Here is a 25,657-nt window from a genome sequence, read left to right on the forward strand (position 1 = left end):
TGCCTTGCGAACCTATATTTGTTTCAGTCGCATGACATCAGTAGCAGACCATTTGGCAAGTTACCCAAACTCGTGATCCCAGTATCACGTAACGAGCTAAAGCAGTTTGTATTCCACTTACGTTGTGGAATTACGGATTGATATCGCCGAAATCATGGCTGTTCAAAAGCAAAGTATGCCTTCATGTGCTGCCATTATTTCTGTTCTCTCCATTGTGTTTTACTGCGCCGGCTTTTTAAGAGTTGAGCTGGAATTACACGAGCAAAAGAAAAGAATAAACACTCTTGAAAGTGTTGCGGAGGCCAAGTCCCCGTCAAATGGCGCAGACAGGGAGATCATCAAGAATGCTCTTGGTAAGTTTTTGTGATACAAGCTAGAGTTTACAAGTTGTTACAATCAAGAAATACAATTATCAGAATCAAAGCTTGTTTAAATTGTGTATACTGTGTAGATTCTTTGAGGTGTAAACCAAATCACAAATAAACGTGTTCCTACGTGTCTGTTTGTGCTGTGCAGACGCAATGTCTAAACTGAAGGTTAGCAGGTCAAGTTTTCTTCAATCCACCTCAGACAATTTCCCATGAAAATAATCATTCGTCATTTGAAACAAGTTAAATTTGTCTACAATTAAAGAGGACACAATGATAGGGAACAAGTCCATTCGAACTTGGCAACACCGATGGGGTCATTTTGGTCATTTTTTTCATCGGGAAACTGGAGCAAAGGATAAGTTGTCTGGTGATGTTTCAATTACTATTTTTAGTCTTGATTGAAGGAGACGTCAAATATTCTGTTTCAGTCATTTCATGAAGCTAGTGATGAAAACTTAATGCTTGCCTGCGGCGATGATGGCAACACGGACACGAAAATCTCCTTACCTTTAACACAAAATTAATATCGTTATAAATGCTTTGCATATTGCAGTCTTTCCGTTCTTTCCATTCAAATTCATTTTTTTTCTTCCCAGAAGGTTCTTCCCCTAACCTCAACAGACACAGCCGTCAAGTTGATTCAAATGAGAACTCGACAGAAGCTAAACACACAGCAGAAACGATGCTCAGAATAAACAAACTTTTATCAGAAGGGAGAGTAAATCTCTGCCAGTCAAAGGGTGTCACGTGCTCGTCAGGCCCCCCAGGACCTCCCGGTTCACCTGGACCTAGAGGACACAAAGGAGCCCGGGGACGAAGAGGACAGAAAGGAAGGACTGGAAACAAGGGAGATCAAGGTATTATGGGATCGCCAGGAAAGAGCGGCAAGCAAGGCATTATGGGACCTGTAGGCTTACAGGGAGAGACTGGAAACAAAGGCGAGAAAGGAGACATGGGACCCGCAGGCATACCGGGAACTAAAGGCGAACCCGGTGAATCGATATCATCTCCTGCTGTTGTTGTTTCTCCTGTGACGTTGACAGTGAACGAAGGTGGAACAGCCTCGTTTCAGTGTTCAGCCAGCGGTAATCCTGAACCTGTAGTAGCGTGGAGTAAACTGAACAGTCAGTCACAAATCACTCAGTCAGTGGTTTCACGTGGAAAGCTGGAGTTAAAGAAGGTGACCGGAAGTGATTCAGGCGTGTATCAGTGTTCAGCAACGAACATCCTGGGGAATTTACAGGAAGTGGTGCGATTAACAGTAAATGGTGAGTTTCTGGTTATTTTGAATACTGACATTACAGTTAAATTACGACGAATGCAGCCTTGATTTTTTCGTTGGAAACGGCTACAATTTTCAGTTGCTTTAAAAGTTTGATTAACATTTACGTCGATTTCGACATTTCCGACCTGTTGAAGCCATTTTATGGTGCGGTGAACTGAAAAAGAGTCATCGTAAACAGATAAAGGTGAACAAAGAAGCGTTTCAAGGTAAATGCATCTTAGCTTACCCCAACAAACACTACACTCAGACAAATAAGGTTGTATCTCGAGGGCCTGCCTGGTGATGCTGGATTCTCAGTTATCAGTTATAATTTAAACCATTTCTCGGCTAACAGTTAACAGCTATTTTTCAGCTTTCAGTAAATCTTGACAAATTTGAATTAATAGGGCTTTAAAGGTCTGTCTGTTAAGGGATTTGGAGTTTGGAACAGCCCCTCTCCCCCCATCCAAGGCAGGGGGGAGGGGAAGACAAAGCTCAAATTCTTTCAGCTGATAGCTTAGCGACCTGACGACATCGGGGGAGGGGGGGGGGTTCGCATTGGTCCCCGCCCCATCCTCCGGAGTCAGGCACTGGGCAAACTTCTAGACAAAAAAAACAAAAAACAAAAAAAAGAAAGAAAAACAGAAGTGCGGCCAAACAAGGGTGGCAGAGAAAACAGAGCCTATCTCCCTTGGAGTAGTGGCGTCTCCAGGGAGGAAAAGTAACTCGAATCATACGATGGTACCATCATGGAGAGATCTGGACCTATCCCCAGGGGTTACCATGAACCTTTCCGGAGGTGAATATATGAAAGATAATATATTTTAACTAGGGAGAAACGTGTAAAGACATGAATTATCATCACAGTTATGTGCACAACATGATCAGCTGTGAGATTAAAGCCAGAAAAAAAAAATCAAGCTTGAACGGGATCCGAACCCACAACCTCTGCTATACCGGCGCAGTTCTCTGGCAACTGAACTATATTTCACGCGGGCATACTTTCCTTCTTTCGGACCAGGCGCGGGCACGATGGACTAATGTAGACTACTCATAGTCTACATTTTGCAACTGTTAACTGTATAGAAAATAGTGATAAAAAGGCCATTCACGATATGTAATCACAGATTAGAACTCAACACCCTTCAAAAGATCGTGCATTAACAGCCGTTCTTCCGTGAGAGGTAGCCCAAGCATACTAATTTCATATTAATGACATTTTGAAAATGGACGAGTTTGTATGAAATGTAGAACTAATAAATAATGCCGCAATCACAAAAAGTAGTCCGCCCAACAATGTCTAGAGTTACTTTCTATTGTTACGCTGTGCTTTTCGGTCGATAGATCTTAACGTGTATGTTCAAAAAGCAAAAATTCCAGGAACAACATTTTGTGCCTGAGCTGTTAGATAGGCGTGAAATTGGCCTCCCTCAGGCAGCAGCGAAAACAAACCAATTGATCGCAAAGCACGTGCCTACGAGAAGGTTTGCTCTCGTTTATACCTGTATTACGTAATATTAGTTACGACCGATCAGCAAAAACACGGCCTGCAGTTGGTAGGCCGCATTTAGTCGGTAGTCCGCGTTTTATACCTGAGTCCATGTTTTATACCCAGTCCGTAATGCGTAATCCTCGTTTTATACCTGAGTCCGTGTTTTATACCCAGTCCGTAATGCTTAGTCCGCGTTTAATATCTAAGTCCGTGTTTTATACCCAGTCCGCAATCCGCAATCCGCAGTCCCCAGTCCGCAGTCCACAGTCCCCAGTCCGCAGTCCGCAGTCCGCAGTCCGCAGTCCCCAGTCGCCAGTCCCCAGTCCGCAGTCCCCAGTCCGCAGTCCGCAGTCACCAGTCCGCAGTCCTCAGTCCGCACTCTGCATTTCACAGTCCACAGTCCGCAGTCCGCAGTCCGCAGTCCGCAGTCCGCAGTCCGCAGTCCGCAGTCCGCAGTCCGCAGTCCGCAGTCCGCAGTCCGCAGTCCGCAGTCCGCAGTCCGCAGTCCGCAGTCCGCAGTCCGCAGTCCGCAGTCCGCAGTCCGCAGTCCGCAGTCCGCAGTCCGCAGTCCGCAGTCCGCAGTCCGCAGTCCGCAGTCCGCAGTCCGCAGTCCGCAGTCCGCAGTCCACAGTTCGCAGTCCACAGTTCGCAGTCCAAAGTCTGCAGTCCGTAGTCTATGTTTTATACTGACCATGTAATATAAATCGACACAAACAATGCCTGTTTCGTCGGTATGCGAGACGACATGCTTTTATTACCAAAACTACGACAATTATCCTGTTTACGAAAACGACTTTGAATCGCTTTGGTTTGGGGGAACATCTACAGGGCATTTTCACTTCCGAAACAATGAAACGGAGGACATGTTGGTGTACGAAAGCAATCCTGTGGTTAAAACAACTTATCCGCTACAGTCCACAATAAGCTGCCTCGACACTCGAAAGTCCGCAATTTAGCACAACACTCGAATTAAAGCACCTGGACGAACATGGACATGACTTCATTCGCCCCTGAAGAATTTTTTGGGGGCCAAATTGGTGTCCATAGAAAGACACATACCCAAAATCTCGAATTTTTCCGCATTACCCAACTAGAACTGCGTTCTCTCGAACCCACAGACTTCTTGACAAATTTTAGGAACGGTCACAAAGTTCCAAATCATCCTGGCGCTTTATGCCTATCTCATAAGTCTAGACAAACGTTTGAGTTATTTTATTCAGTTACAAGCAAAAAGTTTGCTATATCCACCTCTTTCCAGGCGGAAATACTCAGTTATCTAAATGTTTCTCAGCTATCAGTTCTAGTTAAAAAAAACCCTTCTAATGCTCGGCTGACAGTTAAATCCATGCAGACTCTGAATTTCAGCTTTTTCCCCACAAAAGAAAATAATTGAAATCTAGAAATCTAAATCAGACCAGCCTTAATGATATTCACTCGATTGCAGTTCATCCTCAAGTTTCTCTTCAGCCGGGACCTAAGTTCGTCGCGGAAGGAAGTGACGTCACCCTACCAACTTGTCACGTGACCGGATACCCTGCACCAGTGGTGACCTGGAGGAAGACGTCTGGTCAGTTACCCCAGGGAAGGGCGCAACATAGCAAGGGTGTCTTGCAAATTTCCCACGTCCGTAAAAGCGACTCTGACGCATACTTCTGTTCAGCGGTAAACCTTTTAGGAAATGTTGAAAAGAAAACTCAACTGGTTGTGGTTTCTCTTCCTGTGTTTACCGTTAGGCCACCTGGAAAAGTTTCTGTTGCTATTGGCGACACTTTGACGTTAAACTGCAGCGCTACTAGTGATCCAGCACCAGTCATCAGCTGGAAAAGACAAGAAGCAGCACTGCCCGTGGGGAGGAGTCAGAGAAAAGGGGAGGCACTTTTCTTAAGAGATTTGAGAAGACAAGATGCTGGGATCTACATTTGTGTGGCAACAAGTGCAGGAGTGTTTGATATCGAGGCAATAAGTGATGTTAGTGTGGGACCAATAGCAAGTGGTACCGGTAAGTTATCAATGGCAAAACTGTATATTTGTCGGAGAAAGAGAGTTAGATTGCGCTAAAAGAGAGAAAAGAGTAGCATCTAGAACTGCAAAATGAAAAGACGGCCGATTTTGGATGGCAAAATGTGTCAGATCATGAAAGAGAATAAGGACCTGACAGTCTGAGGTAACTCTGTGACTAAAAAGAAACGCAGTGCTCAAGAATGCTGACAAACAAATAATGTTTTTACACTGTGAGAAAGAAATATTCAGAAATGAAGTTGGCAATTTACTTTATAACCATAAGTTCTCACGACTGAATCTCTCGTCGACGAAAACTCTTGGCAACGCTTTCGTTTGAACTGAACCGAATTCAAACATTTAGCTACATTTGGAAGCGCGCTGAAAAACTTGTCCGACGATGGCATGTCCGTAAAACTGCCAACGTCAGGCTAGTCTTAAGCGCACATTCACCACGTAAACAGTCCAGTATCATGAATCATTACTTTTATTAGATGCTGTACGGTGTTGGGTGCACAATTAATATTGTACGAAAGGTTTTATTTGAATAACTGAATCCAGTATTCCTGTTAGTTTCTCTCTAACCCGCCCACAAGTCAAATGATATCTATCGCAGAAGCGTAGTGATCCATATACGTGGTGCGCAAGAAGCCGGCATCTTTCGGGATTTTCTCTGAAGAATCAACCAAAAAAAAAAAAAAAATCAATAAGTAAAGCCAAATTGACAAAAACTTAGAAACTAAAACTTAAGTGTTAGCGCTGGCGATTAAAGCAAAGCGGTTCGATCCGAGACAGAAGTTGACTTTCTAATATGGCGTGTTGTCCACCGTGAAGCAAACAGTCGCTTCATTCAGTACTGTGTTAACTATTAAACCACGAATTGAGCATGTCAGTATAATAAGAAAGACCGCAAGCCACCATGTTAAAGGCTCAAGAAGACGCATCTCAGCTACAATGGTCTGTGTGCCAATCAACCTATTGTTCCCAGGGCTTTTTCCTAAGGGAAAAGCTCTGAAAACGAGGTTGTGCGCCATTCTACAGCATCTGGCGATTAGGAGAACAGCGAGAGAGAAGCTATTCCTTTTAAAGCGCGTCTTCTTTTTTAAAAGGATCTCTGTCTCTTATCATGTGCATCACAGTCATACTTTAAGAAATGATTTTTTTCCCTGTACTAGTAGTATACTATTATAATACTTTGCTTCAATTGATACCTGCAAAAAAAACCCGACTGCAACTTTTTTTATAGAGCGGCTTGTTGAACTGAGAAGAAAATTTAAAGCATGCGTTTCTTTCTTTTCTTTTCTTTTTTTTATCAGATTGTCCTAATCTGCTAAAATCAGGACGTACTCGAAATTTATACCAAATGAGATATTCTTGTTCTTTGGCCATTTCAATTTCAGAAGGAAAAGAAAACAAACAGCGGTTACAAAAAATACAAATAGACAATGCATGGTCTAAATAAACTTATAAATTTAAAAATAAAAAATCCACGCTACTACTGGAAAGTCCTACATGCGCGCAAAATTAAAGAAACTCACTTAATGAAAAACTTGGCGGTGAGAAGCTGTTTTTTAATAAGAATCAATTTTGTTATTATTTTTTTTAGATTGTCACCACTGCCTCGGTTTATGTTCAAATTTATCCTTTTTTGTAAAAGTTTATCACCGTCATTTTTGAATGTGTATGTTGTAACATACCAAACGTCAAGTTAATGCAGTTAAGATTTTTTAGACCAAGCGTTGTCTATTTGTAATGTTTGTAACCGCTGTTTGTTTTCTTTTCCTTGTGATACCAGATGAAATTAATATTTAAATTGTCATGGAAAGTTTCTCATATGTAAAATTACCTAGCCTTCTCCATGCGTTCAGTTAGTTGCGGCGTAGCGCAAAAAACAGCGGGCGAAAATAAATAAATAAATAAATAAATAAATAAATAAACAAAAGAAGCGCGCTGTTTTTCACGCTGCGCCCCAGCTAAATAAACGCCTGGAAAAGGCTAAAAATTACCCCCAAAACTGAAATTATAAAGACGCCATTTTCTTTTTCAGATTGTACTGATCTGCTAAAATCCACTTTCGCTTTCTATGGTGGTTTTTATTTTCTCGAAAGTTGGACTTCTTAAATCAAGCGAGTAGTACGAAAATGATGGGCGAGTCGTACGGCAAGTCTTGTGCGCTGTACTGGTATGCCGAAAAAAAAAACCCATTTGATTGACATTCAATTCCCTGAAATTATTTTGATAGTGCTTAAGTGAGCTGGTAAGGATGATTGAACTCAGCTTGAAAGTGTGCTTCGGCTTTTTTGAAATGCGTTGCCATAACTACATAAGGGGCTACTTAACTTGAAATTAGACCCGTTCACATCTAAAGTACTTAAGGTCTACTTACTCCACTAGTATATGGTATTTTCCCTCCTCTGCTACAATCCCAGGCAGAATATTACCGGATATTACGCGCATATACCGTTTGACATGTCTGGGACAACGTGTCTGGTATTCAGTCCGGAGAAAAGATCATTGTAAAAATAATTGTCAGAATCATTATTTTCAGTAAAAGAAGCTTTGGTTATTCCTTATTGTAATTTTTCTTCTGTTTTAAAAACATCAGTGTCTTTTTAGGAACAGAGTTATTCGATATTACAAATAGGTCAGCTCTTAACAAACTTCGTGCAAAATTCCTTCCTATTACAGTTTCTGTAATATAATACTAGCTTTTAAGACTGCCTGCCTGTAAAAATTAGACAAATTCTTAATTTCGCGGCAAGGGTCGAAAATACGATTTCGCTCATATTCCTATGGTAGATAGGCTAGGACATGACAAAAACTACTGGATAGTTTTTTTTAGGCAAAATATCCTTTTATTTCAAAGAAATATGCAAATTACTAAATTCCGTTAAAATCGTCATTTGACGCACCATTTTATTAAATAAGTTTGAGAGCCTCGCATGCAAAACCACATCATTCTTCCGTCTTTAAAACACTCAAATATTTTTGTGCAATGTTTAATTGTGTACTGGGTTGATTTTAGGGAATGTTGCGGTTTTTGTTGGGTGCAAAATAATTAAATTTCGAAGACATGTATTTCATTCACGTAAAAGTACTTCGTAAAAATAATTGATTTTCACCATGTGCGAAACCTTCAAATGGATTAACCTTCTGGTGGTTGAATGGCAGAAGGATGGTCTACAGATTCCTGTAAAAATTTCTTTGGCCAAATGATTGTGAGCGACGCGAGAGCTTTTCAAAGTACGTTAAAAATGCAGATATTTGACTATCCGTCGTCAAATTTCAATTAACGGGTTAGACATATATTTTAGCACGCGCCACACGTCTTGAGCTATATTAAGCTGAAATAGACACAGAGCTGATAATTTCGAAATGTTCTAACCTTTTTTGTTGTAAAAGGCAGGTCCAAAAGCCGATTTGACATGTTTCTGTCACCATTCGTCGCATATAAAGGAGAAGTTTGCTTTTGTTTACACAACGTCCGGTGTACATCGCCAACTGTCAACTTATTTAATGGTCGAATACCATGAATCTATGACCCTCTTTCGACACATATGATCACTACTGCGTCTAAGTCAAAAACGGCAAAGTGATTTGTAGATAGTTGCTTGCTTTGCACTACACCAAAATATTACGTTTGATGATCGTTTGATCTATTGCTGCTTGAATCCTCGCTTGCAGCGGTTTCTTGTTTGTTCGTCACGCAATGCTGTCATCCCATTTCACGGGGTAGGGATAGGACAATTTCTATCCTAATACGTAAGGCTCCGTAAGGCTTGGAACCACAGGGAGCACGCAATCTTGTTGAGTAGGAAGAGACTAAATTAAGCAATGAAAAGAATGAATAGTTAACCACTGCCCGTGTTGTCATCTTTTACTAGACAACCGCTACCTACACGCCCTGCGTAAATACTGTAACGCTAAACTCGTACCTAGGTCTTTTCGCGCTGTGCAATTATTTTTGGTTTACATGGGTTTACATGTAATACAGTGGGCTACCCTCGGGAAATGGGAGGTGGCCGCTTCATAGGGGTTGGCCGCGTAATAGAGATTGGTGTACCTTGAATATTTTTTCACCATCGGCTTATAAATTTCTTAGTGAACGTGGAGTCAATTCAAGACAATCATTATAGACGTCATCCTCGGAGACCCAGGGGCAGTTATTGGGAGCGGAGAAAAGTCTAAGCGGGTGAGAGAAAAGTTCAGGCGAAGACCCGTCTAGACATTTTTCCCGCCCCCACTAACTGCCCCTGAGTCTCCGAGAATGACGTCTGATTGTCTTGAATTGACTCCATGTTTACTAACAAATTTATAACCCGATGGTGAAAAAATATTCAAGGTACACCAACCTCTATCGAGCGGCCAACCCCTATAAAGCAGCCACCTCCTATTTCCCCTAGGGTAGCCCTCTGTATTATATGTAAACCAAAAATAATTGCACAGCGCGAAAAGACCTAGGTACGAGTTTAGCGTTACAGTATTTACGCAGGGCGTGTAGGTAGCGGTTGTCTAGTAAAAGATGACAACACGGGCAATGGTTAACCATTCATTCTTTTCATTGCTTAATTTAATCTCTTCCTACTCAACAAGATTGTGTGCTCCCTGTGGTTCCCAGCATTACGGAGTCTTACGTATTAGGATAGAAATTAACCTACCCCTACCCTGTAAAATGGGATGACCCCATTACGTGACGAACAAACAAGAAACCGCTGCAAGCGAGGATTCAAGCAGCAATAGATCAAACGATCATTAAACGTAATATTTTGGTGTAGTGCAAAGCAAGCAACTATCTACAAATCACTTAGCCGTTTTTGACTTAGATGCAGTAGTGATCATATGTGTCGAAAGAGGGTTATAGATTCATGGTATTCGACCATTAAATAAGTTGACAGTTGGCGATGTACACCGGACGTTGTGTAAACAAAAGCAAACTTCTCCTTTATGTGCGACGAATGGTGACAGAAACATGTCAAATCGGCTTTTGGACCTGCCTTTTACAACAAAAAAGGTTAGAACATTTCGAAATTATCAGCTCTGTGTCTATGTCAACTTAATATAGCTCAAGACGTGTGGCGCGTGCTAAAATATATGTCTAACCCGTTAATTGAAATTTGACGACGGATAGTCAGATATCTGCATTTTTAACGTACTTTGAAAAGCTCTCGCGTCGCTCACAATCATTTGCCCAAAGAATTTTTTACAGGCATCTGTAGACCATCTTTCTGCCATTCAACCACCAGAAGGTTAATCCATTTGAAGGTTTCGCACATGGTGAAAATCAATTATTTTTACGAAGTACTTTTACGTGAATGAAATACATGTCTTCGAAATTTAATTATTTTGCACCCAACAAAAACCGCAACATTCCCTAAAATCAACCCAGTACACAATTAAACATTGCACAAAAATATTTGAGTGTTTTAAAGACGGAAGAATGATGTGGTTTTGCATGCGAGGCTCTCAAACTTATTTAATAAAATGGTGCGTCAAATGACGATTTTAACGGAATTTAGTAATTTGCATATTTCTTTTAAATGAAAGGATATTTTGCCTAAAAAAACTATCCAACAGTTTTTGTCATGTCCTAGCCTATCTACCATAGGAATATGAGAGAAATCGAATTTTCGACCCTTCCCGAGTTATTTCCCATATTTATGGACAGGGACTCTTAAAGAAGACATTCAATAAGGGAGGGAGGAAAAATAAATTCCTTCCTATCACTACCTGCAAAGATAACTGACTAGAATTTTTATATAGAGCTAGGTTACACTAAAAAGTTGAAATTAATGCGTAAGTTTCTCCTTTTTGTCAGATTGTTCGGATCTGCTAAAATCTGGCTATACTCAAAGTGGGTTGTACTTTGTCAACCCAGGTGGTAGAGGACAATTTACTGTCTACTGTGACATGCGCACTGACGGTGGAGGCTGGACTGTCTTTCAGAGAAGACAAGATGGCTCGGTAGACTTCTATCGGGGATGGAACGACTACAAAGCAGGGTTTGGTCAGCTGACTGCGGAGTTCTGGTTAGGAAACGACAAGATCCACCGACTGACGGCCTCTAGACCGAGCTCTCTACGAGTGGAGCTGGAGGACTGGAATGGAGCTAAAGTGTACGCCAAATATGGCAAGTTTAACATTGGTGATGAGCAGGCGCAGTATCGACTTGAAGTGGGTTCATATTCAGGTACAGCGGGGGATTCATTAGCATGGCATAATAACATGGCGTTTACTACAAAAGACAGAGACAATGACAGAAGGAGCAGTATCAACTGTGCTGTACAATATACAGGCGCCTGGTGGTACAGCGATTGCCACCACTCCAATCTAAACGGACAATACCTGGGAGATACACGTGATGACCGAGGAGCCAGGTGGTACCACTTCAGAGGTGGTTTTTCACTCAAATTCACTGAAATGAAACTGAGGCCGTCATCGTAGAAATAATACCAGTATCAGGTTTAATCCTGTTAGTGACGTTAATGCTGACATCTGATCTTCGCTTACCACAGCTAACAGTAATTGATCGATAACAAACAATGATTCGTAGTTGTTTCATCAAGTTAAGTGGAGTTCTTGAATTGGAATTCTTATAAAGATAAAAATAGTTTCCTTTACAATCATTGACTTTAAGCCAGAAACTATAACTTTTTCAGCCTTTATTATAGCAAATGTTTTTCTAGTATTAGCCATGGTCGCTTATCGCAGAATTCTCACGCCCTGATTTGTATTTATATATGTATATTTCATTCCCTTTTTCTATAACTTGAAAATAATCTCAGGGAGATCGAAACGTCGTTTTTTAGCGCTAGTTTTTATTCTGAAATGTGTTTCCAAAAAAACTACTTATAAGAATTTTAATAATTAGTCGATTTAATCATTAAGGAAACGGTCGGAGTTCTTGTAATTTTTCTTCCAAAAAATGAACCAAAAACCACCAGTTTGCAATATTGAATTAAAGTTTTTGAACCTTTCTTGAAAAGGCGATGATTTTCTGGTATATGTTACCCGTTGCTAATAAATTTGCTAACCAAGTGATAGCTGGTGTTCAATCACGCCTTCCTTTTCTCGTCCCGGCGGTGTGTGGCAAGGGCGCAAGGGGAGGGGGCAGGCAAGGTAGACAGGGTGGTGGCCGTGGGGAGGAAGTAAATTCGCTTCATGCCGGGTTATCTGGTGGCAAGAAGGAGGTGGCTGAAACAAACAAAAAAAAAACGGGAACAAAATTTAGAAGCCAAACTGTAGTTTCTTGTTATCAAAATAAAATGCAAGCCTCCTAAAATAAGTTAATCTAGCCTAAAATTGTGACCTAAATGGAAAATGAAGATCAAAGGAAGGGAAAATAAATTGACCTTGCGTACAGTCCCAAGTCTCCCCGTCCAGTATCTGTACTCGTAGTTGTCTTCGTCGTCCGCAAATCGTAAATTCACTATTAATTTCTTTCTTCTTGCCGCGATTGAGAAAGCTGGCTACGTTTCGTTACGTTTTACGCTTCAAGGCGAACTGCCATCGCCTGTCCACAAACCAAGGTGAATTATTAGCAAGAGTCTTAGCATGAAGACAATAGGGTACAATGATATCGCTAATGCTCTCGATAGGAAGCCTGTGCTGTCCAGAGTTCTTTACATTAGGTACGTGGCCAAAACCTACAGTCCAACATGTATGTATGGTTCAAACAGACGTCAAACCTTTTACTCCGGGATTTTCAAGGACAATTCAGCAATTTTTACAGACTGAGTTCCCTCAAAATATCAAGCGAAATTTGTTTAGATTGAGGGAGATAAAATACAGAGTGCTAAAAATCCCATTGAGGACGTGCAGGATTACTTGCACTGTTAGAGTCATCGGAATTAACTTTTTGAGACTAAAATGTTTTCTTAACTTAGTTTGTATATAAATAAAGTATTGTTATTCCCTTATCTATGTTAGCCTTGCTAGTTTATCCCGGCTGTAGTCTCAGGGCATTTGAAGACTGCTGCTGGTAAAACTTCAAGGATTTTTCTTCATTTCAAGGGCTTTCAAAGGGTATGAATATTTTTCTTGGAGTTTTCAAAGCGGGTGCTAACCATAAGTATGTAATGGTCATCTTCTATCAAGCCGCTGGTTTTCGTAGTCCTAAATGTTCGCCCATACACCTCTGGCTCAGACGTGAGGAGAAGGGTCCGGAAACTCTTAATAATTCTGTTGTTTTTTATTTTTATTTCGCCTTCTTTGCGTTTTGTTTTGTTGATGTACTCGTCCTTTTTGTCACTGCAAGCTTTAAAAGTCCTACAAACCAGGTAACTATATTGGTTGAGAACAAATTCTGCCTAGTTCAGCTTTTCTCTACAATGCCAACAGTAGTAACATGCGAGTAACAAGTCAACTTCATTTTTTGCTCAAATAGAACCACGTCTAGGACAACACAAATGTTAAAACTTTCTCATTGTAACAATTGTTCTCCGAGGAGCAACGACGAAGATACAGCTATTCATGTCATAGGAAAAGCGATGGATTTTTAAGGTCCGTCTCCTCTGGATGTACCCCCGCGATTTTCACTAGACTGGATCCCAGCGTGATTTTTTGACGGGCGGTTTTGGTGGTTTGGGCGCTTTAGGCCTGTCGGGAGGTTTGGCAGTGCTGTGATGACTTCTGGCGTCCCACGTGTTGGAGGTGGAGGAGGCGGCGGCGCAGAAGTGAGACTTGTACTGCGCCTGGTGAACGAGAGTATTACAAAACGTGACTGAAGCGTGACAGAAGCTGCCATAAACGTGATTTAGTTCATCTACGTGACGGTATGTCACAGTTTACTATTATCAATGTCATTTCAAAGTTAACAGTTTGCTAGAGGGGATGGGCAAGAAATAAACTCGAAAGAAACAACGACGGAAAAAAAGAAATGCAATTTAGACAAATTATGTGCGATGAACTTGAAAAAATATAAGTTTGGTTTGATCTTTTAAAGAGGCGTCGTCCGTGACGTATCAACCTTAAGCTAGCGTAATAGTAGCGTGACGGTATCGTGATCTTGTCTTTGTCATATTAAAGTAACGTAACTTACCAACTTTTAAATGACATCACGTAACGTTTCCTAACGCACTAAGAATGGAGGGATGGAAAATAAGTACCTGGAAGGCGGCTTTGAGAGCTGATGTTCGATCGTTCCTTGCTGTAGAACCGAACACTCCGCCTGACGCTGAGGAAGATGGCGGACAAAATGAAGACTTGGACGAAGACGATGACACGGAAGACCATTGCGGATAAGTTGAATCTGAGTGGGAATGCTGTGCTCCTCTGTCATCACGAACATGGTTGTCCTGTGGAAAAAAAAAAAACAAGAAAATCCTTAACTTTTCTGTTCTCTAGAAACTCACTGGTAACTTTCTATTCGTAGTTGCGTGGCTTAGATCCAACTGAATTCTCAGTTGTCTCGAGGGAATATCGCCCAAAGCAGAGACGCCAAAGTGCTGAAAAAAAAAACTCTACATCACTCCTTGTGAACATTCGTGCATATGGAATTTGAAAATTGTCCTTTCTTAATGGAAAAACTTTTAACTTAAAGCAAATGAGGTGTCTGCAAAACGGTTTAAAGGACTGTAGTCAACCAAAACCAAAGCTGTGGCCACATCCGAGAACCAACGCAGTGAACCAATCAGAGCTCGTAACATAAACGTGCTAGTCGTGCTTAGCGCGGGAAAATACGCACGGTCGAGTCGCAATTGGCTTCAGTTAAGCTCCTTATTGGCTGAAAATATATTAGCACCGTTCTGATTGGTTTCAGTTCACCCTGAGCACGCGAGATCTTTCAGGACATAGCCTGGTACAATACTTGAAAAATGTTGGCCCAGCAATGAAGCAATCTTATTGGTTGATTTTATTGAGTTATTAACTCTCTAACCCAGCTTAGTCGTGTAATAAAGTAAATCAACCGCCGATGAGGGTATAAATGATTAACCTTCTCATTGACCGCAACTTTATAACAAAACAAGTATCGTAATATCCATTTATCTAACAAAAGCAGTTTACCGTCGATGCCTGCATTCCCAGGCCGGGTCTTTCACGCATCCGTGGTCTTCCCTCTCTTCCGCTGGCTTTTCCTTTGCCGTGACGGAAACGCGACTTCCGGAACCAGGCGTTCTGTGAATGAGAATGAGACAGTCACACAGACACAAAGCTTTAGAACTCTTGGAGTAAACATATCCAAAGATAGTGAAAAGGTCTTCATACCTTCATAGCCATGTCCATCAAAGCTTCAGGGACCGCTTGATTGGCACCTTCCTGAGGAGGAAAAAATGAAAACTAGCCCTCAAAAAAAGGAAAATCCACGGATACACAATATAAGTTATACAACGCGCACGAACCGCGTGGAACTCTCTCGAACACACGTTTCGCGCGCGTTGCAAACACCTGCAGTTTACCTCCATACTCCGTTCCAACCTCCCACAATAAAATTGCAAATTGCGGTATTGGAAGATGCACGAGTTGTCTCAACACTTCCCATTAGCGAGTATAACGAAAACTTCGATTTCTCAAGTAAGATTTTCTTCAAAGAATTAATTAAGTCCTCATATTAGCGTAACTGGGATTGCAAAAACCCGCTTCTGGAGTCAAAGAACTTATATAGGGAGAGAGTTTCCTCTTCGTCGCCAATCAAATATCTTATTCCGTTACCCTTTAAACACCAAAGCAAACTTTACAACTCACCAAATTCCGCACCAGATCTCCTGAAAAGTTTTGGTCCGCAGACGTAAGGAGCGTGTATGCCACACCCTTTTCGCCTGTACAGAGAAAACAAAAACATGGTCTCAAATCGCCCCGTTCATTATCAAACAAAACAAAACCGCAAGAAAAATTTTCTATAGAGGTTTTGCACGGCAGCCATGTTGCATGACAGGAACAATAGATTCCTTTTCCAATGGGACAAAAATGTTCTTTCTAATGCAAAACATTTTCATTGTTCCTACCATGCAACATGGCTGCCGTGCAAAACCTCTGTAACCCACTCCTCGGCATTATGTAATAAGTCGAATAATCTCTCGTATTGTGATTGGTTCTTACTTATGATCTATTGGAGGACAGACGTATAGATGAGGTCATTGACAATTTTTGTTTCTTTACTGAATAAAAAAGATGGATTTCATGTTGCCGTGCGTCTGTTCAGTAATAGATCACGGAAGACGTCAAAATGTAGTAAGAACATTACTGACACACACGCCTAATGGCTCTTTATTTTTCTTACATTTTGACGTCATTCGCGATTACTTAGGGTGCGTTCCTTTGGGGTTATCTGGATCAGGATCAGTGATCCAAGATGGTGCATCAAAGGAAACGAACTCTGGTCACGGATTCATCGGTTCCTTTGATGCACTAAGATCCGAGTGATCTTGGATCACTGATCCTGATCAAGATCACCCCAAAGGAACGCACCCATTCAAAAGAGACACACGGCAACATGTAATCTATTAGTTAAATAGTTATCGAGTACAATCTAAAACGGTCTTGAAGAGCAGTAATATGAACGAAGGCGACTGCAATGAAAACTTACCTGCTCTTCCAGTTCGACCAATCCTGTGCGTGTGTGTGTGAATGTCGCGTGCAACGTCATAATTTACGACAGTCTTAATCGACGGGATGTCCAAGCCACGTGCTATGAAGGAATGATATTAACACATGTACTCTTTTTAATTTAACTTATTTTTGTTCAGTTAATTTCTAATTTCTGTGTTGAGTACAAATAAAGTTGTTGTTGTTGTTGTTGTTACGTGACAGCACAAACGCTCAACTTTCTGAAAAAAGATTTTGAATCGACGGTCAACAGTTATTATGTGTTTTGCTGAGTTCAGGGTTTGCAGAGCTCTTCTCCGATTGGTTTGAAAAAGAATCAATCATGCTAAGCCAATCAGAGCTTACTTTTTAACCCAATCACGTGCGCAACGCAAGCCAACTATGACTTATGGCGTAAGCAGCTTTTCCCGCGCTTTTTTTCCCACGCTTTGCGACGGCTGTGTTCTTGCACTGAGCTTTGACTGGTTCATTGCTTTATTTTAGACATCTATTTACCCTCCGTAAGTGATGATGGAGGGAACATTAAAACATTAGAAACAAATGTCACAAATTAACCATAACAAGCTCAACAATCCCTAACCGGCTGGAGGCGAAGCCGTTGGCTCGGCATTGGACGTCGGCACTAGTGTCCCGGGAAAGTTCCGCACCATTTCCCTCGTAACGTTTGCAACATTTCGGCACTTTTGGGCCAATGGATAGGGTCCAGGGACCCGTTTCTCGAAGGTTCCGAAACGTTTTCGCAACCGGAAAGCAGTAGCAAAATCTCAAACCTTATGATTACAGAGCTGTTTTATTCACATAGCACTATCATTAATATCAACAGAGGTTCTCTTCATAGAAGAAGTTTCAGGCGTGCACACCTCTCTGTTTTTCAGATACAGATTAACTAAAAATGGCTTTGCGGACCTGAAAAGTTTCCAGGGCTTTCAATGAGAAACGGCCCCTGGGCCGGAATGTTTAAAGTCCGATTAAGCTAACCCAGGAGTGGTGAGAATTCGGATTTCATTTTTGTAACTTTTCGTGAGGTTTTCTGTTTACATTGTTTGTCATTTAGTCTTAAGTTTGAATAATCTCCAACTTCACAAAACATAGGCTGTGAAAAACATTTTTACTCAAGGAAAATTAATACTTCGGTTAACTTGGGTTAATCCTGGGTTAGCGTTAACCGGTTTTCGAACAACCAGGCCCTAGGGTGCATAGCGGTCAAATGGGACTTGAACACTGACCACCGAATTTCAAATTAATCCAGCGCCTGAACCACTTGGCGCTGATACCGTTTCTCTACTTACAAAAACACAAAGAATCGATTGTTTCTTACCAGCCACATCGGTGGCAACCAAAATAGGAATCTCTTGTTTCTTGAACGAGTTGATAACTTTATTTCTCTCGAACTGGTCCATGTCACCATGCAGCAAAACCACTAAAGACAGCAACATGTATCATTAGTAAGAAACATAACAGACTAGAGGAATTTAAAACGCCTTTACCCAGTCAGTTCTCGACTGCGAACAAAGTCATCGGTAACAATAGAGCGAGTATGTCAAGCAAGCAATCGATGACAAACCTCCAAAACGTTTCATGGTTACTGTCAACGCAACAGTGACAGACATCGGCATGTCGCGATCATCTTCGCTGGCAGCAGTTTCCCGTTAAATGAAAGAGCCTTGCACGAAAAGGATTTTCTCGCAAAAGCGGCGGCATATGAAGTAAACGCTAACGAGCACTACAAAAAGCAATAATTGTCGACTTGTTTTAGATATAGTCGTCGACAACACAGTCTAGGCTTGTTTGCAATCGACGCCCTAAAACAACTAAAGAGAGATTTAACAAAGTGAGAGAAGTTTCCCGAAGAAATCCCGTTCTTCATTTCTAGAAAAGCATTCTCCTTGATCGGAGATCTGTTGACTCGTCGCCATGCAATCCTTGTGGAGGAACGATCGTGCCGCTGGCAAAAACAGCTTTTTCAAAAGAAGCTACCACGGGAAAATCAAGGGAGATATTATTTTGAAGCTACGCCAACACTCTGTAGACCAAAAGATATGCTAAGCGCACTGAACAAACCTTCAAAATCTTTGGCTTTAAGTTTTCCGGCGAGTTCTTCACTGTTGGCCTTTTTCGTTACGAAGATAAGTACACTGCCAGCTAAAGTAGGAAAAAGGGAAAGAAACTTAATTAGCATTAACTGAAAAGTTCTTTCCCCTAAAACTTAATTTCGAAAATACGCCAAAGCTTAAAGTACCTAAAAGGTCAATCATACCAGAATCATACTGAAGAAAGCCCGGCCGAATTAGATTTAGAATTAGAATCAGACCACCCTATTCAACTGTCTATCATTCAAGCGACGGACAAACGAGAAAAAAGCTGATACGTTTGTCAAGATAAACTTTAAGAACACCTCTCCAATAGTGTTTCCACATGACTTGGCAACAATATTGGTGCTCCAAAACAAAGAAACGACAGTTAGTTGGTGTCCCAAACCAATTCTGATACATGTAGTTGACTCGGGCTGCGCCCTCGTCAACCATCACGCAACAGAAATCTCGAGCGCATAATCCAATTGTTTCATATATGACTGAGAAAAATACTTCATTCAAATATCACTCATAGTGTAATCCTTATTTGCACTCGCTTACATACAATTACCTGTACTTACAGGTTGATAAAAGAAAATAGCAAGGAATTATTAGAGTGTTGTTTTGAAAGTAACTAAATGCTTCACTTTTTTAGCGAAGGAAAAACCATTTTTTTGACAGTACCTGATGTGAAAGAGACCAGATGTCTTGTCAGCCATGTCCATTTGTCAGTGACACTCGGCAAGATCTCCACAATCTGCGTCACGTCTTCATTTGCCTGAATTGTCAAATAGAAAACGTCAAACGGTTAAGTCCATCACAGATTGTCAGACTGCTCGATTGCGAACGCCAAAACAAAGAACGCGCTTACCGTTCTTAGCGCTTACCTCGCCAAGTTCTCCCACGACCACTCGGATAGGATCCGTTAGGATATCCCGACAAAGCATTTCAACTTTCTTCTTGAACGTCGCACTGAAGAGCAATGCTACGAACAAGATTATGACAAGAACGTTCATGCCAGCTATACAACTGAATTTAGGCAGGTAAAGAAATAATTGCTAGGAATTAACCGCTGCTAGGTCAAGGTGGGTATGGAAGGCCAAGGCGTATTGGTTACCGCGATCGTATCTAGATGGAGCAGGTTCGGGTTTGGGTCTTCTGAAGACCCTTAACTTTCAGAGTGCCTATCTCAGCCTGTATTCGGAACCGGAACATTAAATGTCGGGGAGGGGCGGAAAGCGGGGGAGGGGGGGGGGGGGTGTTGAACAAAGAAGAATATTATTCAACCCGGGAGAAGTAGAAATACCCCTAGTACCTTCATGATACAGAAGCTAGAAATAAGTGCAATCAAGTGCTGAAAGAGCTACCCCGTAAAAACAAAGTTGACTTTAATTTAATACCATGATGGGCCACTCGGTTCGAGTACAGGCTTTACCAAGGTCTCAAGGATTTTAAAACATGGGTGTGAAATTTATAAATTATGTGCTAAAGCTTACTTTGTCTGTCAGGGCGAACATTGTTTGCAATCGATCTCACTTGTGGCTCTGCGGATCAAACGTTCAATAACATCACAAAGTTAGCTCATGGTTTTGTTGGTCTGTATCACGACCTGTTCTTTATACATCCAGTAGACAAAAACCCTTTCACTTTCATAATCACGCCTTGGTTTAAACAATGCCTTTCTAACATCGAGATTAAAACAAGAAGCAGTACTCTTGTGAAGTACAGCTTGCTTGTGCTGTACGAAGCGGTTATAACTTTGGAGTCTACAAATGAAACCCTAATGTGTGACCATTCGAGTGAAAGCTGTTGAGCTGTTGAACTGTGATACAAATAAAACCTGCAATAAACTGTCTGTTATGCTACACAAGGTACACTTTTTTTTTCTAAAAAATATATTCTATAATAATATAGAGGCTAAAATTTGCGAAATTTTAAGAATATTTTAAGAATAAACCCGAGGCTGAGATTTTGAAAAGAATACTATTTTGTGCGTTGAAAATTTGTAAGTACAATACAACTATATGTTTTTAACTAAATCGTATAAAATTCTTCCTTTCTCTAAACGGCAAAACCAGCCAAAAACCAACAAAACCAGCACCAGCCGTATGTTCAAAACTATTAACATTTTGCAAGAAGTTATGTGCGTCATATCACGATCAGGCTTTATTGCCTGCAGTCTGTCCCCAAAATTACTTTACGTCATCAAAGTCAATACTTAGCTCTTATTAACCGAGCTGGAGGTCTGTATGGGAGCATCTTGACCGAGGTCGTGAGTACAGACTGAACGCAGTGAGGTCTGTACACAAGACCGAGGTCAAGATTCTCCCATACAGGCCTAATTAGCTCGGTTAATAAGATGTTTATTTATATGGCAAAGAAAAAAACTTTAACTCGTTTGATGTAACTGGTTGACATTTTGCTTGCGAACGGCGATGAACTTAACTTAAACCTGCCGAAATTTGCTCGTTCTCTTTACTTTTTTTTGTCATCAGGCTTTTTGGCACTTCCATAAATGATTGAGAAGAAAATAAAAGAAAATAGTGAACATTTTTGTATTTTAGTTTGCTACTTTTTCAACGCAAAATGAAACTGGTCTAGATGGGAAAATCTAGACCGCGGTCAATATCGATTTCAGCCAATCAAATTCGTGAATTCGGTAGTTCCCAGTCCTTGTGAGAGACAGCTATATAATAATGTACAAAGGGAATGTTATACGCTATTCACACGAATATTTTCGGCCTAAAATCGGTAGAAACATAAGAATATTTAGTCTGGACTGGATTAACAATTATTCTCATATAAAAAGAGCGTAGTACATGCAATTTTGTTACTGAAAGTCTAGTCATAGTGCGTGACCCAGTGACAGCATTGAATGGTACTTTTAAGTCGCACTCTTTGACATTCTGTACACTGTGGTTCTTATTTTAAGGTCTGTCGAAAACAAACTACCATCGAATGCCACCACAGTGGGAAGCGCTTTTATCGATTTGTACTTCCAGTGCGCTCAGCCGGGAGAAACGAGACACCGCTCGGGAGAAATGAGACGTACGGTACTGTAGTTCTAAATTTAACATTTGCGAATGAAACCCCGGATAAGGACCGTTGAAATGGAAGACATGTAGCAGTGAGCCACCTACCAAATCCCATGTCAAACATTCTATCAGCTTCATCAAACACCAAGTATGTAACTCGTTGAAGATTGGTGCTTTTGGCCTTCACATGGTCAATCAGGCGGCCCTAGGGTTGGAGAACGACAAGGTTCATATATACTCAATTAGAGTAGGACTGTTAGAAAGTAAACTCAAATTTCTGTGTAGCACATTACATAGTAGATGTTTTCTCATACTTTGATAACGATATTTTACTCCAACTTACTAGACAGTGTGTTGTGTTTTTAACATGTTTTCAAACTTGTTTTTAGACAAAACACCCTCAAAGCGCCTGCACTGTCACTTCCGTACAGTTACAAGTCTAACTGTCTTATGCTGGGCTAAACTGTAAGCAGTCTCCTTTTTGCTCGAAAATCCGTGAGGAAGAACGCAAAACAAGTGAGCGTGCGAGCGTGACATGCAAGCCGCGAGTCGCGCGTGCGTAGGAAGACGAACTGCTTCGCATGTCACGCTCGCATACTGAAGACCGCTTTCTCTGTTGCGCTGCTTCATCCCCACGAGTTTTCACGCAAAAGAGGGACTGTTCGCAGTCTAATGGTGAGTTACACTATGATTGCTTGCATGAAGAAAAGTTAACTATAACCCTATAGAGTACAATAATAAACTTGAACTTTTTTTTTTACTTTTAACTTACTGGAGTAGCCACAACAATTTCTGCTCCCTCTTGAAGTGCTTTGGACTGTTCATACTTGTTACCACCACCAAACACAGCTGCGGCATGGATGTTGTACACTTTTCCAAACCGCCGCGCTTCGACAAAGATCTGCTGGCAAAGTTCTCTTGTAGGAGCACAGATGAGTGCAATGGGCCCGTCGTCAGGCTCGAGCTCAGGTTGGTCCATGATATGAACCAGTGCTGGCCACAAGAAAGCTGCGGTCTTGCCAGAACCTGTTTTAGCAATGCCGATGATATCTCGGCCACTGAGTGCTATCGGGATAGCCTGAAAAGAGATTAAGGTCTTCATTAATTTAGGGAGTAAAGGGCTAGTTTATGAAGTAGACGGCTGACACTGGTCGAGTACCAAAGGCACAGGCCTCTAAGGAGCTCCCCGAGAAAAGTTTGAAATCAAGAAGTTCTGAAATGCTATTTTATGCATTCTCTTCGAGATATTTCCCAACAATTTTGGAAAAGTCAAACTTCTAAGAATATCAAAGGATTACAAAGACTTTTCTTTTTCAATTTTTATCCTACAGCGCTAGCGTAACTGAAAACATACACCACACCCTGATCCCATGGCTCTTCTCAAGCTACAGCCTTAACTGTCCAGCCAGAGACAAGGACAGGCTAACTACTGCAAGGGAATGCTTATAATTCATACCTGACATTGGATAGGAGTTGGTTGTGTGTATTCTGACTTCCTGATTGCACCCATAAGCTGTTCATCAAAACTAAAATGTGCAAAACTAATGGATGGCCTTGTAGGCAGAGCTCCTGAAACCTGCCAGACAATTACAGCAATATTTACCAGTATATAACTTGAATATTGTAGTCATGCGATGCAGAAGTCTTGGTTGAAGTACAAATTATTAGAAAAAGCCCAAAGAAAATATGCGACCTGACTGGTTAAAAATTATATTTCTATAACTTGATGTAAGCACAGAAAGGTTTTCTTCGTCTTGTTGTTCGCTATTTTCTTTGGCTGTTTTCTAAAAAGGATACCGGTAGCTCTTAAATATATTCTTTGTGCTTCTATCGAGTTATAGAGACACTTGTGAAAGTTTGGGAGGACTGGAAAAAGCTGTGGAAGCACTTGCCTATCGGCTCATGTTCCCACTGCTTTTCTCATTCTCCCAAGCTTTCACTCATGTTTCTATTTAACAATTGGATTATGAGCTCAAGATTTCTATCACGCATAGAAATCGAGAGTGAATCATCTAATTGTTTTAGTATAAATCTAATAGTCATTCAAGACTTTATCTAAATCCTCTTCACAGACGCTTCAAAAACACCAAGAAGCGGCCGTCAGTTTGTTAACATGTGCCCACTGCTATGCTACTCACTATCTAGCGTAGAATAGATAGTAAGAAGAGTAGCCAATCATCGAACAGCATTCGTGATAGAATGCTAGTAGATTTATACTAAAACTTGATAGAAACAGAAAATTTTAGTCCACACTGAATTTTAAAATCATTCATTTTTGCATTTTGTGATATTCTGGGGTAGATGGAAATCCTTTGCTGTTACATGTGAATAAAGGAATACAGATTTTAAAAGTAACTATGTGATTTATGTCGGTATTTTGGGGAAGGCTCCTCTTCTCTCACAGTTGCTGCTACCTCTTCCATGGTAAAGGTAACATCTATGACAGGCCAATGGCCCATAGAACCAGGGATGCTAGGCCATCATAGGGTTACCCCCAGCATTAAATTCAGCGGTACCCTACATTTAATATACACCTAGGTGGAGAGAGGCACTGTGAGAATAAAGTGTACATGTATAGCCCAAGAACACCGTGCAACGACCCTGGCCAGGGCTCGAACCTGGACTGTTTGATCCGGAGTTCACTGCACTAACCATTAGGCTACTCTCACAAGATGTTGGAATATACCTTAATATATTGTGCACCAGCATCCCTGCATTGTATTAAGAACACTTACAGCATCTCTTAACAAATTCTTCACTGGGTCATATCACTCATATCTATGTGTACCTTCATCCCTAATTTTCTCCTCAAGTCTTGCACCTCACGTTCTGTAAGCTTGGCTATTTCCTCATGTTCAATGTAAAAGTTTTTCTCAAATATTGGGTAGTCAATCTAAAATGAGTCAAAACAGAATTGCCACCAAAATCTAACTTTTAAAAACCAAGAGCACATTTAAGTAAATTTAATTGGGAATTGCAATTAGCCCAAAGAATGACTGGCTATCAAGAGAGATATTTAGCATGGAATTTAGACTTCCAGTCAAGCATTTTCCAGGGAAATAACAGAAATACAACAGTATTGAAAAATACCATGTTTCTTTTACAGGAAGTTGAAATTAAACTTGATTATGAATTTGAAATTGACTTTCAAGCATGCACTGTGTTAACTACATGTAACATTAGATTTAGATCTAAAACTAGTTAAGTACATGATTCCAGGAAAATTCTTTAGACTTGAGAATTCCCCATTATATTTTACTTTAAAAAAATTTTAAAGTTTTTGTATTGATACTTGTTTCCCCATAAAATACAAAATAATTAGATATTGATTGCATTTATTAAACAGGCGCAACAATGAAAAATACCTCTGAGTGATCCACTACTGGAAGTGGCACAATGATCTGTAAACAAAAAACAAATAAATCCAAACAGTAAATAACAGTAACAATGTCTCTAATTGACCAACATGTGCAAAAAGTTTTCAAAATACAGATGTAAAAACATACAGTTACTATAAGTTTACAAAGAAAAAAAATGTTAGTACAAAGTTACTATCCAGGAGGCTGTTGATTCAGCTGGGAGATGTCTGTCCCTGTTTTAATCAGAGCAAAGTTAACATTGGGCAGGTAACTGCCAACTTTTTAATTTGGGAAATCACTAGCATAGTCACTACAAATTTTCATTCTTTGATCAACTGCCCAGTACAGTTTGCATGTACAATGTACATATTAATTCATTATCACCACATGCACATGCAGATTAGGGAGCTTAAGTACATGTAGCTAAGATGGCAATGCTGACGACAACGTCAGCAATATACTCTTAAGTCATTTAGTTTGTTTCTCTTTGTCAAAGCTATCTGGAAACTGATTATGCAACACAGG

At 40.7% G+C, this 25,657-nt stretch overlaps 2 protein-coding genes across 4 annotated transcripts in view; one reads left to right on the plus strand and one right to left on the minus strand.

Annotated features, from left to right (window-relative positions):
* LOC110058618 (ATP-dependent RNA helicase DDX42-like) overlaps positions 1-25,657 on the minus strand; it is a 96,896-nt gene that overhangs the window by 67,051 nt on the left and 4,188 nt on the right. The window contains exons 5-20 of one of the 2 annotated variants that reach the window (XM_089285133.1): positions 25,139-25,174; positions 24,562-24,666; positions 23,230-23,349; positions 22,546-22,851; positions 21,879-21,978; positions 20,235-20,282; positions 19,626-19,723; positions 19,423-19,516; positions 18,728-18,808; positions 17,985-18,086; positions 16,647-16,748; positions 15,806-15,879; positions 15,329-15,379; positions 15,128-15,238; positions 14,230-14,418; positions 13,293-13,815 (exon numbers count right to left, since the gene is read on the minus strand). In XM_089285133.1, the coding sequence (XP_089141259.1) occupies positions 13,660-13,815; positions 14,230-14,418; positions 15,128-15,238; positions 15,329-15,379; positions 15,806-15,879; positions 16,647-16,748; positions 17,985-18,086; positions 18,728-18,808; positions 19,423-19,516; positions 19,626-19,723; positions 20,235-20,282; positions 21,879-21,978; positions 22,546-22,851; positions 23,230-23,349; positions 24,562-24,666; positions 25,139-25,174 (1,773 nt within the window). In that variant the 3' untranslated portion in view covers positions 13,293-13,659. Of the gene's footprint in view, positions 1-13,292; positions 13,816-14,229; positions 14,419-15,127; positions 15,239-15,328; positions 15,380-15,805; positions 15,880-16,646; positions 16,749-17,984; positions 18,087-18,727; positions 18,809-19,422; positions 19,517-19,625; positions 19,724-20,234; positions 20,283-21,878; positions 21,979-22,545; positions 22,852-23,229; positions 23,350-24,561; positions 24,667-25,138; positions 25,175-25,657 lie in introns of those variants that run through there. The other variant, XM_089285132.1, reaches the window with a different exon arrangement.
* LOC149115777 (uncharacterized) lies at positions 59-12,163 on the plus strand. Of its 2 annotated transcripts, none has more exons than XM_089285135.1 (4): positions 59-353; positions 968-1,639; positions 4,572-5,126; positions 10,941-12,163. In XM_089285135.1, exons 1-4 carry the CDS (start codon positions 155-157, stop codon positions 11,564-11,566), a joined length of 2,052 nt encoding a protein of 683 aa, XP_089141261.1. In that variant the 5' UTR covers positions 59-154; the 3' UTR covers positions 11,567-12,163. The 2 variants fall into 2 exon arrangements, with proteins under 2 accessions (XP_089141261.1, XP_089141262.1); XM_089285136.1 differs by having other exon boundaries at positions 971-1,639.

Source organism: Orbicella faveolata, unplaced genomic scaffold (assembly GCF_042242905.1).
Source record: "Orbicella faveolata isolate gen_17 unplaced genomic scaffold, um_ofav_v1 contig_13, whole genome shotgun sequence".
Lineage (NCBI taxonomy): Eukaryota > Metazoa > Cnidaria > Anthozoa > Scleractinia > Merulinidae > Orbicella > Orbicella faveolata.

Excerpts from the sequence above, each read along its gene's own strand:
- LOC149115777 (XM_089285135.1), top strand. The coding sequence starts at position 155 with ATGGCTGTTCAAAAGCAAAGTATGCCTTCATGTGCTGCCATTATTTCT. Across the intron at positions 1,640-4,571 it reads GGTGCGATTAACAGTAAATG|TTCATCCTCAAGTTTCTCTT; the intron begins GTGAGTTTCTGG and ends ACTCGATTGCAG. Across the intron at positions 5,127-10,940 it reads ACCAATAGCAAGTGGTACCG|ATTGTTCGGATCTGCTAAAA; the intron begins GTAAGTTATCAA and ends CCTTTTTGTCAG.